Below are 15,977 nucleotides of genomic sequence, written 5' to 3'. Positions count from 1 at the left end.
TATCCTGCCTCTATTTCTTCTGTTCTCTCTTTAGACCTTGTCCTTCCCCAAAAGTGTTTACTTCTAATTACATTTTCGCTTCTTTAAGTTCCAAAATTACAATACGAAACCAGTTATGTGAAAATACTGATATCAAAATCATTTTAAAATGAATTCTCAGGGCCTGGACTAGATAGACTCTAAGAATAATAAAAATATTAAAAGGGTAGAGCCAGGGGTTTGAACCTCTAGCTAGGGAGATAATGCTGTTGCCACTGAATCACATCGAGGTGATGATTGGGGGAAAATGTGGGAGATCTTCTTGCTTAAGGTTCAGCATTACCAGTCAGCCATGACTGGAAAGAATGGTGAGAAATAAAACTCTGAGAGAATTCTATAACCAGCAGCCTTTCCTCAATCATTTCCTTATCTTTTACTGCTGTCCTTAAATTATTTTACAAATGAGTAAACTAAAACTTGGAGAGATTAAAGTAACTCCCCCAGCTCACACAAGTAGTGGCAGACCTAGGAATAAAACACAGAGCTTCTGGAATTAACAAACTACACCTCTTTACATCACAGGAGGGGTTCCTAACCTTTTGCAGTCTTGTGCCCTTTGGCTTTCAGGAAACCCTACTGTAGTATTTAGTATGAAGGAAATAAACTGTAGGTTTTACCATGCATATGCACTTAAAAATAGATTAATTTAGAACTAATTTATTAAAATATTAATAGATTGATATAATTTCTAAATTTAAAACTTTATGAGTATATTCAGAAAGAATGGGATATACTTTTCCAAGGGTACTCCAGAAAGTTTACTGCTTTATTGATTGGAAATCAGGTTGTTTTTTTTTAATCCAGTCAAAATGTTCCCTCTATCCCTTTAACTGGCTTCTCTTGCCCACTACCCCCTACCCCAGGTATGGGCATCCTCCTGTTGGAAAACCCATACTAAAAAGTCATTTTGCCCCCAGAGAACCCAGAATAATCTGAGTTACCTAGCCAAAGTATTTTAGAAGTAGCTCTCCTGAGAAGTCTTAAGTTTAAATTGCTATAGCAGAAGATTGGCTATTAGTAGAAGGTTGGGGTGGTGTTAAAGGGTTGACAGGATCCTCAGACTCTGACTTTTATTTTAATGGACTTTTCCCCTCCCTCCTTACATATATATTTACTTTTTGAATGATACAGGTTGTATAAATATTTGCATGAAGCAAAAAAAGAGAAGAAATGACTATCACACGTAATACATTTATGGTTTGTTTTTCCCTCCACTCTTGTGTTGGGTGTCTAGGTTTCTGTGGTAAAAAAGGATACTATGGAATGCTAAATTCTCTTTGCTTTCTGTGCCTTTTCAAAAATTTCTTAAGTCACCTGTAGGGCTGAATGTATATTAATAATGGTGGCATAGTAGATAAAATGCCAGTGCCAGACTTGGTAATTAGGAAGACCTAATTTCAAGGTCTTACTAGTTGTATGACTCTGAGTTGTCATTTAACCTCTCGCACCCTCAATTTGCTCACCTGTAAAATGAGGATAATAATGGCATCTAAGACATCATAGAGTTGTGAGGATCAAATGAGATAATGTGGCAGTTGTTCTGCAAACCTTAAGTACTGTATAAAAGCCACCTGCAATTATTATTATAACTTCCACTTACCTCTGTAACCACAGTCCCACAAACACAGCTTCTTTAGCCCCATAATGTGTTATAGTGAAGTTTAAATTCAAAGCCCTATTATGACCTACAGATTCCTGAGGTGAATTAATAATAATACTATCTCATGTGTGTGTATACACATGTGCCAGCTTTAAAGTTTTATAATATGTTGATGTGTAGTTTGTCTTTTGAACCCCACCAGTAGCCCTGTGAGGTTGATACTACAGGTATTAGCCCCTTGTTACAGATGATGAAACTAGGGTTTGGGTTAAAGGACTTGATCCTGCTTATATAGCTGGTAAGCATCAGATAGAGGATTTTATCCACTGTGAAGCACTGCCTTTCTTACATTGTTTTCTAATCTAAAGTGAAGGGGTTTTTTTTGGCTTGTTTTATGGTGTAGCCCAGAATCTTTTTACTTTGATCCTTAATGCCTCGTAACTATGAACCCGATTGTCAGGTCAAAAATAAACACATTGCACTCTCTCCACCTCAGAGGAGACCTTTAAACTGTAGAACTTGGGGACACCAGCATCCAGAAAGCTGTTTATGAAAGCTAAACTGCTCCAGGTATAAATGCTTAAATCCAATAAATGAATATTAGAAATAACACAAAAGAGGAGGAAGGTGATTATTCACCTTATGGAAAGAGTTTTTACTATCAAAAGGATTTCCTTATAGAAAGTTTCTCAATTCATTTTAGATATGCTTTGATTTGCTGAAGTTGAAATTATTATAAACATATCACAGAAAGCAAACCCCATCTTTCTTTTTTTTAAGGAGTATTGATGTTTAATAAGTTTTCAGTCATCAACAAACTGAAAACTTACCATTACTTATTATTAGCTTAGAAGGCAGAGAGGTCGATGCTGCTATTTCACAATAATTGACTCATAACCTTCAGCATCTCTACAAGGTGAAATAGACTTGGTAGACATAAACTGCTTGTAGAGTCACCGTCGCAAGAAGCTGCCTGTTATCCAAATAAATGCTCACCGTGTTTCAACCCAGAGAAGTGAACAGATAATGGAAAATTTAATTATATTTTCCTCAAAACATCATAGGTTACTAACTACTCTAAAGGGTTTTGGTGTTGACTGCGATCCTTGGTTTATTTCACTTTTGTCTGTGATTGGAGAATGTATGTAGTTTCCTTAGAGAGGTAGTGTTCTCTTCTGGTGTTGGACTATTCTTTGCCGGAGAATGTAGAATGTCATTGCTTGTAGCTTTTACTTTATGAAATATATATATATATGTATGTATATGTATAATTTATTTTGGAGAGAAATTGTATTGTATAACTTATAGTTGATTTTGAGAGAAATTGTATTGCGTAACTTAAATTCTCCTTGAAAGTGTAAATAGTTTTCATTAAGCAAAGAGTTGTTGTTCACTCCTTTCAGTCATGTCTGACTCTTTGTGACCCCATTTGGGATTTTCTTGGCAAAGATACTAGAATGGTTTGCCATTTTGTTCTCCTGCTCATTTTACACATGAGGAAACAGGAAGACAGGGTTCAGTGACTTTCCCAGGGTCACACAGCCAAGAAGTATCTCAGGCCAGATTTGAACTCAAGAAGATGAGTCTTCTGACTCTAAGCCCAATGCTCTCTCCACTGGGCCCCCAGCTGCCCCACTTGGAGAGAAGAGGTGGGGGTGAAATGGAGTGTTTCTGAGCTGTGTACATTTCATGCTGGCTCTCTAGAGTGCGTATAAAACAACTTCTATTTGGAGATACCATCTTTAGTGAATAATTTTAAGGAAACAAGGGATTTTCACTGACTATTTGTGATTTTGTTTTTTTCCCCCTCTGAACTCAAGAACAAAAGATGAGCAAGAACCAAGAGGATCCTCCCCATGAGCTGGAAAACCAGTTTATATTACGTCTCCCTCCGGTAAGGAACCCTAGAAGATCAGAACAAATGACTGGAGGTTGAGTTTGAGTGGTTTTTACAAACTGTATGTGTTTTACATACAGTTTTACAAACTGTCATACATGAGGATTCTGTTGTCAGTTGGTTGTCAGTTGATAAGTATAAAACCATTATTTAAGAGGATATTGGTCATTAAGGACCCAAATGTAGTAATATTTTACTGCGTATGCTCTTCATTGAAGTTGTCTTTTCCCTTGTTCATGATGATTTACTTTTGAGAGCTATTTTTTCATATAATATTCATTTTGAATAGACTCCATCAACTCTCATAGGGTCTTCATGTCTTCGTTGCCCATCACAGTACCTGGTACATTATAGGAAATAAATCTTCATTGAATTGAATCATAAGTTTAGAGCTGAAAGTACTCTCTAGTGCTAGAGACCTTCTAGTTCAAACTGTACCATCTTATAGATGAGTGAACTGAGGTCTAGAGAAGCAAAATGAGTTGCCCAAGATTACATAGTTCTTAAGTAACTAAGTTAGTATTATGACTCAAATCCAGGTTCTGTGACTCTAAATCCTGTACTTTTTCTGTGTCACCCTGTCATGCTACAATTGGTAGTCCTTTTTTTAGTTAGATACCAAACTTATTTTGTTGTAGAATGCTCATATACTTACAAAGAGGCTGAGAGTTGAATTAGTTGTATACTACATAGAGCACTCCTCCATAAACATTAAAGTATGTTGTGCTATTGAAGTCTGGATAACCTCTGGGATTGGAAAGAACAGTCCTTTTGAATCCTGTTTTAGGGCCTCTTACCCTTGATATCTGGATTTGAATTTAGAAATGGACCAGGAAAGTGGCATCTAATGGTAAATGGCACAAACTCCAGCCGTTGGGTGGAATAAACAGTCTTCTCCCAGATTGAGGTCATTTTTTATACCTAGAATATTTAGAGATCAGAACCCTCCTGACTTTTAGCAGTTAGCTGAGAGTTCTTTGTTTGGAGCGCCAGGAATAAAGGTCAACCTTTGTCCTGGCTTGATTTAGATACCCTGATAAAATGGCTCCATGGAGCGCCAAGTAGTTGTTGTCTCTATGTGTCTGTCCAGAAACTGTTTGAAGGTTAGATTTAAGAGCAGAATTTCCCTGGCCCATCTCTTCTGCCATCTGGTATGCATGTGACCAGTCTTAGAAGTTTTTTTTTCTTTTCAGGAATATGCTGCTACTGTGAGAAAGGCAATGCAGTCTGGAAATGCCAACTTGAAAGACAAATTAACCATCGAATTACATCGTAAGTAGTCCATATCTCTTTGTTGTCCCTTAGAAGTGAAAGGGCAACGTCTTTCTTACTTTATTTAACTCACTTTTATTTTCAGGTTAGCATTTTTCCCCTCCCCCTCCCCTTACACCACCATTGGAAAAGCAAAAACAAACAAACAAACAAACAAAATCTGTTACTAACATTTAAGTCAGACAAAGCAAATTCCCACATTGGCCATGTCCAGAAAAGCTATACTTCACTCTGTACTCTTGAGTTCCTCAGCCCTCTCTCTGTCTCTGGAGGTGGGCAGTATGTTGGTTGGCACTGCAGTTTGTCATTGTGCTGATCAGAGTTCCTAAGTCTTTCCAAGTTGTTGTCTTTACAGTATGGCTGTTGCTGTGTTCATTCATTGTTCTCCTGAATTTGCTCATTTCACTCATGGATCTGCCCAGGTTTCTCTGAAACCGTCCAAAGAGCAATACGGTTAAAAACTATGGGCGTGTACCTCTGTACACTGTACCTGTACCGGAGTTTGGCTTCCAGAGATCAGACAGGTAATGCTTACTGTCTCCTGTCTGATATAGTCGGCCTTCTTGGTTTCTCCTTATCCAAGGGAATAACAAACACTGGCCTTTGTTTATAAAGATAGCCTTTCAGACCCCCACCTTGGGAGGAAGCTTGCTTTCCATAATGGATGATGTTTCAGTGAGCTGTTCCAGAGAATGGACCAAAGTTTCCCTTGTCATTTGCATGCTTTGGGGGAAATAACAGTTGTGGACTATGTTTGAGTTTTCTCCGTGACAGAACTAGAGATCAAATCTATAATTGTGGGTTCTAAGCACCATTCTAGAAGTGCAGTTTTTTTTCCCTTCCTACAAAGTACACATCTGCAATGACCTCCCCTGCAGTGTTCTAATTTCAGAAAACTGATAGTCTATCTCTAGAACAGGAATGTTTCTGAGGACTAGTTTGAATGAGTGGAATAGACTGCTTAGAATAACAAAAAAATGTAGCATTTATGTTCATATAAAATTTTCTGCAGAAATCCACAGCTCCACCATGCTATTCAGTCCTCAAACATTAATTGGGAAATTCAGCAAGTCCCAGCAGAGTTGGGAGTTGTGAACACCATGTCAGCTGGCATTTTTCCACAGAGGTTACTACTGGTCACATAGCACAGCTCTTAACAGCTTTACTGTTAAAAGAAATGGTAGATTTCTCAATTAAATCCCATGCACGTACCTTGTTATTGTGCAGGTCCTTGTTATTGTAACCCTGGGAGGCTTACATTTCACTGAAAGGATGTCAGAATTGAAGCTTTTGTTTATTTGTCCTTAGCTGATGGCCGTCATGGAATTGTGTGTGTGGATGGTGTCCCATTGCCCTCTAAGCTGGTTGACCTGCCCTGCATTATTGAAAGCTTGAAAACCGTCGATAAGAAAACCTTTTACAAGACTGCGGATGTTTGCCAGGTATGGCTAGACTAGTCTTTTCCTAATACCCACTAGTTTTTACTTCTTCCAGGTGGCCATTGTATTTGGGGAATGACTATTTCCTATCACTGGTTTCTAGGCTAAAATACAAGGATGAAATTTCATGCTTCATTTTGGTGTTTTGAGACTTAACTGTTTATTACCATTACCTCTTGTCATGTAACCAGCTTGTGGAGTATTGAACCTCCTGTCTGTCATTTGTAGTGATTCATTAATTGACAAATAGAAGCAGCTGGGATCTTCTCTGGCTCCTTCTGCTGAAGCCACCTGCACTTGACCAGAGAGGTATAAACTGGTTCTTATCCATCATCTCTGCTGTTGATTTCTTGTTTTCTTTGTAAATCAAAATGCTGGGATCTGTTTTCCAACATACTTCCTCCTCTGCAGTGGTAAGTACTCTAGCTCCAAAAAGCCTTTTGCTAGATTCTATATTTGTAGTGCTGCTTCATGACAAAGTGACTGCAGTAAAATGCCAAGTGCATTGCCCTCTGACTTTTTATAAAGTTTTACTGCTGCCTTTTGTTTTTCCCTCCGAAACATTTGTAGATATATACTCCCAACCCCCATACCCTCTGGTGAGCCTTTCCTTGTTACAAAAAAACAGTTAAGCAAGATCCATTGCCATGGCCACGTCTGACGGCTTGTACAGCTGGCTCAAGGGGGACTGCACCTTTCATCTCTTCTCATTATAACCACAAAGGGTTAGCTTTATTTGGTTATTCTTTTTGTTTACATTATTGTAGTCTTTGTGTATGTTGTTTTCCTAGTGCTGCTGATTTCTTTCTACTTCAGTTCATATGTCTCTGAAATCTTAATCATTTTTTACAGCACAGTAATATTTCTTCACATTCAGATACTATAGTTTGTTGTTTCCAGCACTTGGCACTGCCCCTGGCACAAAGATGTTTAATAGTGCTTGTTGATTCCATTTCTTTGCTCTTTCGAAAAGAGCCATTATGACTATTTTGGCATATGTTACACCTTTGTTTCTTAATTTTTTATGCCCTTGGGAGTATGACCAGTAGGGGATTTCTACGTCAAAGGGGAGATAATCACTTTTCTTATATCATTCTGAATTGCTGTCTAGAATGGTTGGACCAATTCACAATCCCACCAGAGTATGTTAGTGTGCCTGTCTTACTCCAGACTCTCTAGCATCAATTAGTTAAGTCTTTTGGTATCTTTCAGTTTGCTAGGTACAAAGTGAAACTTCAAAGTTATTTCAGTTTAGAAATCTCTTATCACTTGTGAACTCCCTCCTTGTTCCAGATCATTTCAACAGCTCCTCCATTCTCTCCTCCTTTGCTCTAGTCTTAGAGGAGGATGCAATCTCTACTATCTGCTGATTTCTTCCTTATTGCTTACAAATATTCCCATATCTCCCCATATCTTAAAAACTGTCACTTGGCCTATAGGCCCCTCAAGCTATCATCCTTTTCAGATTTCTAGAAGAAGCCATTCACACTCATTGCCCCGACTTTGAACTCCTTGCAACATGGCTTCTAATCTCATTGGTCAACTGAAACTTCTCTTCAAGGTTACCAAGCTCTATTCATTGCCAAAGCTGTTAGATTTTTCTTCTTTTTGACCTCCCTGCAGCATGTGACATTGTTGGCCATGCTGACCTCCCACACATACTTTCCTCCTTCAGTTTTCATGACGCTGCTGTCTCCTGGCTCATCTCCTAGCTTTCCTTCTCAGTTGCCTTTGTTTGGAATCGTGTCCTTGTCTCTCCCCTTATGTGGGTGGTGGCCCCAAGGGCTTTCTCCTGGATCATCTTCTGTCTGTACAATATGCTTTCTCTGATTCTATCAAGTCCTGACATTAGCTCAAGTGCTCCACATGAGATGACATCTGGAAAATGCTTTGCAAACCTTAAATGCTAGCTGTTGTTAGTGCTAGTCCACACCCATTGTCCCCCCCTCACCTTTCCGCTAAGGAGACAGACAGACAGACAGAAACAGAGACAGAGATAAGGAGAGAGGTGCTTTCTCATATGTCTTTGGGGCCAAGCTTGCACATTTCAATTTTATAGCATTATTTCAGAAATTGCTATTCCTAAAGCGCATAGTCATTCCTCAAAAAATTTGAGTGACTTCCTCTTGCTTCTAGGATAAAGTATGAAGCTGGCTTTTGAAACCTTTCACAGTCTTCCTCCAGACTATTTCAAACTTATTTCATTTTCTTTTCTTTCACGTGCTTTGCATCCCAGACAAACTGGCCTTGCTGTTCCATAGGCTTTATTCCATGCGTAGAATGTGCTACCTTCCCACCTCTACCATATAGAATCCATAGCTCCCATTAAAACTCAGAATACTTACTGCAACCTTATGTAAGTTGAAGTTTTAAAATGGGAGGGAGCTTAATCCATTTCTCCCATTCATTTCAGTTCCTATGTGGGCTTCACAGGCTCATTTCAAATGAATGATTTTGTGACAACTCAGCATCCAAACTGGAGAAAAGAAAGGAGAAACCCCATATATTAGACTTAGCTGTCCAACTTCTATTTTTTAGAGATGGAGGGTGTATTATGATCCATCAAATCTACATCCAATTCGGAGGAGTAGGAAGGCAACTCCCATGATAACTTCCCAGTTTTCCATTTTTGTAAAGGAAAAGATTTCTCTTTTGACATGCATTAGAGTTGCTTCCTCCTTTTGGGAGGTTCTAGGATTTCCAGATCTCTGGTTTGGGATCTTTGTTTGACAAAGTGACAATGTAGGATCAGAATGTTCTCTCCTTTACTTGGGTTCAGCTGACAAGAGAGATGTGAAGGATCTTATCTGTGATCCCAAGAACTGTGGGTCATGGTGGGCCCTGGTGGATATTTACCCCTGAAACCATAAGGGAAGACAAAGACTCTTTCTCTGCTGGTTTTGGCAGTGAAAGAAAAGAAATCAAAAAGCAACTAAAGCTACACAGGGATACAGGAAAATAGCCAATTAATTTGGGTGTGAGTGTTCCCAAGGAGTTCTGGCCAGTGCCTGGAGAATGGCCTTGGATCGTTCTCTCAAGTGAGAACCAAAGACCTCTGCTGGAGATGCCTTGGGTGAATGTTAAACTCATATTCTGCAGAGGAATGGGAACTAAACTTCTAATACAATAAAGGTTCTACTGTGGGGGGAAAAAGCCCCAGTTAGTAATAGAGCTGTGTAAAAATGTATGTGTACCTGTATATTTGTTTTATGGTTAGCAATTCATTCACATTCCTCAGAGGAAGGATAGCAGAGTAGAAAATGTTGAAAAACATATTCTGATGCACATCATAAGAAGGTCATGGGAAACACACCAGAAACACTAAGAAATGAATCACTGGGTTATAGTTGAAGGGGCCTCTAGCAAAAGCAGAGCTCAAGTGCCGTCTACTGGAGAAAGTCTCTTTTTCCTAGTTGTTACTGCTCTCCCCTTCGAAATTATTTTGAATGTATTTTGTATTTAGTTTTCTTTTTGCATGTTGCTTCCTTCCAAAAGTATGTAAGTTCCTTTTGGCCAAGGGCAGTTTAGATTTTGTCTTTTTTATGTCTCTTGTTTACCACAGTGTCCAGCAGTTAGGGTTATAGGTACTTAATAAATATTGGTTGAATCAATTATTAATGATTTGGAGCAGTCTTCCATAAGGTTGTTAATATTTTGCAAGTTTTTTGATAAATGTCTGTTTATATCCTTTGATCACTATTTGAGGGAATGCTTCTTGGTCTATGTTAATTCCATATATCATCTGGATGCCAGATTTCTATCAATGATATAGAATTCAATTGATTTTCCTTAATTGACTGTTGCTCTTCTTATGCTAGTTGTATTGATATTGTTCACGAAAAAGCTTTCAGAATTCTATATAATAGAAATTTTCTATTTCATCTTTTATGGCTGCCTCTACCTTACTTGTTTAAGAATTTCCCAGCTACAGCTGTGAAAGGTACCTCCTTTTCATTTTCCTTTACTTGTTTTTATGTAACCTTTTACATTCAGGTGCCTTTTTGGTGTTAAGGGTGGTGGTCCGTTGTTAAAAATCACCTAACATCTAAGTCATAGAGCCCCAAAAATAGCTTTTCTGATTTTTTTGGGGGGGGGGTTGCTGTTTATAGATGCTTGTGAGTAGTGTGGATGGAGATCTTTATCCACCGGTGGAAGGACCAGTTGCCACTAATGATCCAAAAGTAACTAAGAAAAAAGAGAAGGAGAAAGAGAAGAAATTCATATGGAACCATGGCGGTAAGTGAGAACCCTTTTTTTGCCCTGGCCTCCTTGTCACACCTGCTGAATCCTATCTAGTGATGACTCAGACATGTGCCCCAAGCCTCAGCCCATTTACGTTCGTAGCCAGAGTTGAAAAAGGGTATCAGCTTGAACCTGGGATTGCAAATCCCAGCGTCTAGGTCTTCTATACAGTACAGTGCTGTGATTTCATAATCAGCCTGTGTCACTTCTTAGATTCTATAGGATGAATGTTCTTTTTATCAAATCTGTTCAGACTGTTGTCTAACCAACAATTAGGCTGATACATGGCACCTTGTTTTGTTTTAGTCACTCTGCCCCTGAAGAATATCAGACAGAGAAGGTTCCGGAAGACAGCCAAGAAGAAGGTAAAAGTTTCATCTTCATCCAGACTCTTAATTTCTCTGCCAGGCAGCCTTGGAGCGTGACGATGGGCAAAGGTGTCAAAAAGAGATCTGGCTAGAATCCTTATGTGGAGGTTCAGGTAACACTTTGGACTATGAGATTTATAAACGAAAGGCCCCACAGCCTAGTCTCACAGTCAGCCAGTAGACAGACTCTGTCCTATTCTCAGCTGCCTCATCCTTAACCTGCTAAAGAGCAAAAGGATGATTTGTTCATTCTCTCCTCAGACTTCACAGAGTTGGAGTCAGATACTGTATCATATTGTTTGTTCATTTTTTCAGCATGAGTTCATAGTTCATTTGAATTGAACAAGCTGGAAAGAGAACAATTGCTTCTATAAGTCTTCCCCCTAATTTGTCTCACTGAAAAATGACTTCACCATTTTAGGTCTTTCAAATAACTGCTAGGGAAAATGTTCTTTTTGTCAGTGACCTTTGTAATCTGTTTATCTCTGTCTTGTAGCTATTTATTGCAAAGGTAATACATGTGTGTATGTATAAAACATATGTACATATATATACACACACATAAAATATAAAGGCTAAATAAATATAAATATTTATATAATTTAATATATATTATAACATCAGTAAATCAGGTCTCTGTTTTATAGACAGTTGTTTGCTATTCAGGAGTGTTCCTTTTGAGGTCCTGATTTCAGTTTGTGGCTTGACATCTTGGATATTCTGGAGATAATTGCTTGAGTTAATATTCAAGGGGGACGTGCAAATAATACTTGCTCTTTATGAATGTTCCTAATAACAAAGATGGGTAGTTCAGTGGGTCAGTGGATAGAGTACCCGGCCTGGAGTCAGAAAGAATGGCAAACCACTTTGATATCTCTGCCCAGAAAACCCCAATGAGGTCACAAAGAGTTGGACATGACTGAAAAGACTAAATAACAATAAGGAAAAGGAATCTGGGAATTTGAACCTTCAAGCCACTTCATTTCTCAATAGCTAAGAAGGGGGGTGCAGGCTACTATTGTGAAGTCAGTGCAAATTTTTAATAACTAGAATTTAAAGGGAGGATTCTTTGTGTGAAAACTCTGCTATAAAGTCTTAAGATGGAAAAAAAAGCCCCCTCAGTCATTTGTTTGACAGAAGAAAGCTCCTGTATCCTGTACAAACCCAGGTGCTGGAGAAAGGCTTCTTTTCTTGCAGCTAAAGAATGCTGGTTGTTCCGATGCCTTTGCCCACAGTTAACAGGCTCCTCCCTGCCCACCACAGGGCATTTAATGCTGTGACTGTTCTTTTGTCTCCTCTGGCCCAGTTCTTCGAATCTCCAGATGTAGAAAAGGAAGTCAGGAGATTGCTGAGCACAGATGCTGAAGCTGTCAGTACCCGTATCCTTTTATATCGGAAATCTTGGGGCCTGGGAACTTCTCTGGGCCCATGAACTTGTTTTCAGCTTTTAGCCTTTACTTAGTAAAGGCATTTCCTAAGATGGTATGATGAGGACAGTTGGTTCAAACCAGGGTGTACTCTCTCATAAAGACACAAGTGGCCATGTTTTCTTCATTTAGCTAGCAGAAAGCCGGGTCATCAGATTTACTTTGTACTTACGTTAATGTAGAGCCTCTGTTAACCACTGTCAGGGCACATTGCTACACTAAGAATCAAGTCCCAGTTGGGCTGGGGTCAGACCTAAGTAAGTAGTGCTTCTATTAAAGAAACTCTTTGGAGACCTTGTAGTTCTCTTACCTTTTCCTTAATTGCACCTATTGTCAGGTTGGGAGATCATTACTGAAGATGAATTAAAGGACACAGATAACCAGAGTTCTCTGACCAGCCTGGACATCTCTCCAGGAATGAGTAGCTATAAGCAGGGCCGTAGCTCATCAGGTACAGAGCTTGAGCTTTGCTGAAGACTATTTGTTGGATAAGCAGCTTCCACAAACTTGCAGGCTCTGGTTTGCAAAGGATTCCTAGGCCTCCCTTCAACCTTTCTTGATGACTGACTCTTTGATTTGGGAGTAGTATTCTCATTTCTCTCCCATCCTCAATTACTTAATGTGTGGAGAGGACTTTTTCCTGATGCTAACTCTTGTTTGTGAGGAGCGCGCTCCTCTACTTAGCACAGTGGGTTACACACTAGTGGGAGGTATTTGAAACATTGCATTTATTTGTTGTTTCCTCGTTTCAAACAGAATATGAGAAGTTTCAAGAGATATGTCATGACATTAGCAGCGATGATGATGATGATGATGATGAAGATGAAGATGATGATGATGAAGAGGAAGAAGAAGATGATAACCAGGACAATGAAGAAATAAACATCAACACTGAGGAAGACCTGGAGAGATCATCACAAAGCACATTTGATGAACAGCGCCGAAAAGATGAGAAAGCAAATTATCTTGGTAAGTCCCAAGGGGCCAGTCTTGGAGGCTGAGCCCCTGTGCCCAAATGAGTGCCTGGCAAGTTTGAACAGGTGATCATCAGATTGTGACCAGACCAGCTGATCATGATCATGGTCTGCCACTGACACAGGATAGATTAAGGAGAAACGACTTTCTCTTAGTTGTAGGACTCCAGAAGCAGATCGATGTGATGAAGGGAAAGCACCAAGAGACTTGGAAGAGAGCAAAACACCAGGAGGACCTTGTCTTCAGAGTGGCAAATCTGGCCCTCAAGGTGAGCTGTACAGTCACCCTTCAGGCAGCAGCACTTTTTCCCCCTCCCATCTTAGCCAGTATTTGCTCATCTGCCCCCATGTACTTCTCTCTCCTACCCCAGAAGTGAAGCTCCTAATGAAGGCAGGAACTCTTCCTTTTGGCTTCTGTTTACCCAGCACCTTTTCACAGAGTAGCTCTTAAAAGTTAAATTGAATTGAAGCCATGCTCTCTGCGTTAGAAAAATTACACACATCACAAGTCATTTCTGGAAATAAACCCCTCTTTCAAATTAATGGTGCTTTTTCCTCTTCCTTCCCTCTCCTCTCTGTCCTGTCTTCCCTACCCACCACCCTTCAGATGTGTATTTCAGGCCTGCTCTCCTTGGTCATTGTTGGGGTTTCATTTGCTCGGCTTAGCTTGCTTTTAGTGATCATTTTATTTATATTGTCATTTTGTATGTTCTTTGGGTTCCATGTTCCTTCACGTGGATTTTCCCATATTTCTCTGAAGTCCTCAAATTCACAGAATCACAGAAATTTGTAATTCCTTATTACACAATCAATATTCCTTTACATTTCAGAAACCACAATTTGTTCAGTCATTCCTCAACTTAGGGCATTTGCTTTGTTTCTAGTTCTTTATTTTTCCCCACTTAGTAGCTGCTTCTCTTATTCTATTTTCATTTATTCTCTGTAAAAGCTTTTTAATTTTATGTAGTTGAAAAGGTCTCTTTTGTCCTTAATAATCATCTCTATTCCTTGTATAGTTGAGAATTCTCTCCTTGCCATGGTTGTGAAAGATATCTCCTATCTTTTTTGTGACCAGTTATTTTCAAGTCACTGACATACTATATATATTGAATAGGGATTTCTTCCCTTAGTATTTATATTCTCCTTAGCTTAGTTCCCATTCCTGACTCTCATCTCTTATGTTTTCTTGTACGTCACCTCTAGGCAGCATTAACTCTATTTCATTCTGAAATCTGCCCCTGAGGCCCCTATCCACCCTCTATCTTTTTCTTTACAATGGGGACAAGCCTATAATCTAAAAAATCATTTTCAGCATCTACTGTGACCATTTTGGGGGAAGGAGCCAACTGGTTTAAAATGTATTTGTGTTAAACACTTATGTGAACCTAAAAAACAGGGATTAGTCAGAAATGATTTAGCTTTAATTGAAGAATCCTGATTCTTAGTCAGTTTCCATTTACCCTTTGCACAGAAGAGGACTATTATCTTTTTGAAAATGCCTATAATGTGCCATTTTCTTCTCTTGGTATCCATTGTATACATTAAGGGAGCCAAGAATTGAATTTATTTTTTAACTACCTTCTATTGCATGCTTGAGCAAAGGTGAATAATTTGCTTTCAATTCTGACATGTTTAGCAAGTCCTGATGAAAGGAAATGCTTCTGAAATTCATTTCTGAGTTGGAAGAGGCTTCCAGGCCAGCTCTGACCTGAAATAGGGACAGATGGAAAAATCCACACCGACTTCATCTTTGGTTGGTCAGAGCAGCAACTGTTCCCATGGTGTGACAGATTTGGGATACTGTCCTTGCTTTGAGATCATGTATGTGAAAGGACAAAAGAGGGACAGAATGGATTTATGATTTCATTGGTATAGAGAGCTTTTGGGTGAGGAATGGAACCTTCTCTGCAAACCAGATTGCTAACTAGAGCACTAAGACATTAAGCGACTTGACTGGGTTCATACATCTAGTATATACATCAGAGGCACTAGACTAGAATGTAGAAAATGTTATGCAGATTATAGTAATTTTTGTTCTCAGACTTTTTGGTTTCATAACCAAACTCTTAAAAATATAAACTCTTAAAAAGTATAAACTCTTAAAAATTGAGGGCCTTCTCCCCAAAAGAGATTTTGTTTATGTGAGTTATATTTATTGATTATTTCTGGGTATCCCACCACCTGGGACCCTCCTCCCTCTAAGGGCCCCTCAGTGCAAAAGGAACGCCTCAATCCCCAGCTGTTCCCTGGGGGGCCTCGTGAGAACTCTGAGGTTTAGAGGTCCTCACTTTTACCTGCCCGAGACTGTCCACGTGAAAACTGAGCTTACCCCCAACAGATTATCATATTAGAAATGAAAGATCTTCCTATTGTTATGAAAATGTTTTTGACCTCACAGATCCCCTAAAGACTCTCAAAGTCCTATGAGGCTCCCCAGACCACACTTTGAAAACCACTGCTTCATAATATTACTTAAGAATGATAATATTTGGCTAGGATGAAGGGCCAGGATGAGACAGCATAGGAATTCCAGTTCAGCTCTTTCCATTTAATTTCAAGGTGGCCAAAGGATCACAGTGGTTCTGTTGCCCAGTTAGAAAAGGGTTAATAGTTTATCTGAAGGCATTCTGTAACCATTCATTTGGAGGAAAAATGGAACGTTTTGTAGGATGTTCAGAGTAAAGTGGTGCAGAGCTACAGTGGGGAGTGTGGTTTAAAA

At 39.2% G+C, this 15,977-nt stretch overlaps 1 protein-coding gene across 6 annotated transcripts in view; it reads left to right on the top strand.

The window, feature by feature from the left end:
- Nucleotides 1-15,977, top strand: part of TAF7L (TATA-box binding protein associated factor 7 like) — a 28,451-nt gene that overhangs the window by 958 nt on the left and 11,516 nt on the right. For all 6 annotated transcript variants that reach the window (XR_011971107.1, XR_011971108.1, XM_072626415.1 and 3 more), the window contains exons 2-10: nucleotides 3,460-3,533; nucleotides 4,730-4,808; nucleotides 6,117-6,250; nucleotides 10,357-10,483; nucleotides 10,796-10,854; nucleotides 12,164-12,236; nucleotides 12,622-12,735; nucleotides 13,041-13,253; nucleotides 13,415-13,527. Coding sequence is in view for 4 of the 6 variants with exons in the window: in XM_072626415.1 (XP_072482516.1) it covers nucleotides 3,468-3,533; nucleotides 4,730-4,808; nucleotides 6,117-6,250; nucleotides 10,357-10,483; nucleotides 10,796-10,854; nucleotides 12,164-12,236; nucleotides 12,622-12,735; nucleotides 13,041-13,253; nucleotides 13,415-13,527 (978 nt within the window). In the remaining 2 variants the exon portion in view is untranslated. The remainder of the gene's footprint in view (nucleotides 1-3,459; nucleotides 3,534-4,729; nucleotides 4,809-6,116; nucleotides 6,251-10,356; nucleotides 10,484-10,795; nucleotides 10,855-12,163; nucleotides 12,237-12,621; nucleotides 12,736-13,040; nucleotides 13,254-13,414; nucleotides 13,528-15,977) is intronic.

Source organism: Notamacropus eugenii, chromosome X (assembly GCF_028372415.1).
Source record: "Notamacropus eugenii isolate mMacEug1 chromosome X, mMacEug1.pri_v2, whole genome shotgun sequence".
Classification (NCBI taxonomy): Eukaryota; Metazoa; Chordata; class Mammalia; order Diprotodontia; family Macropodidae; genus Notamacropus; species Notamacropus eugenii.
Note: the sequence above shows the minus strand (reverse complement) of the source record. Positions and strands in the feature narration are given on the sequence as shown.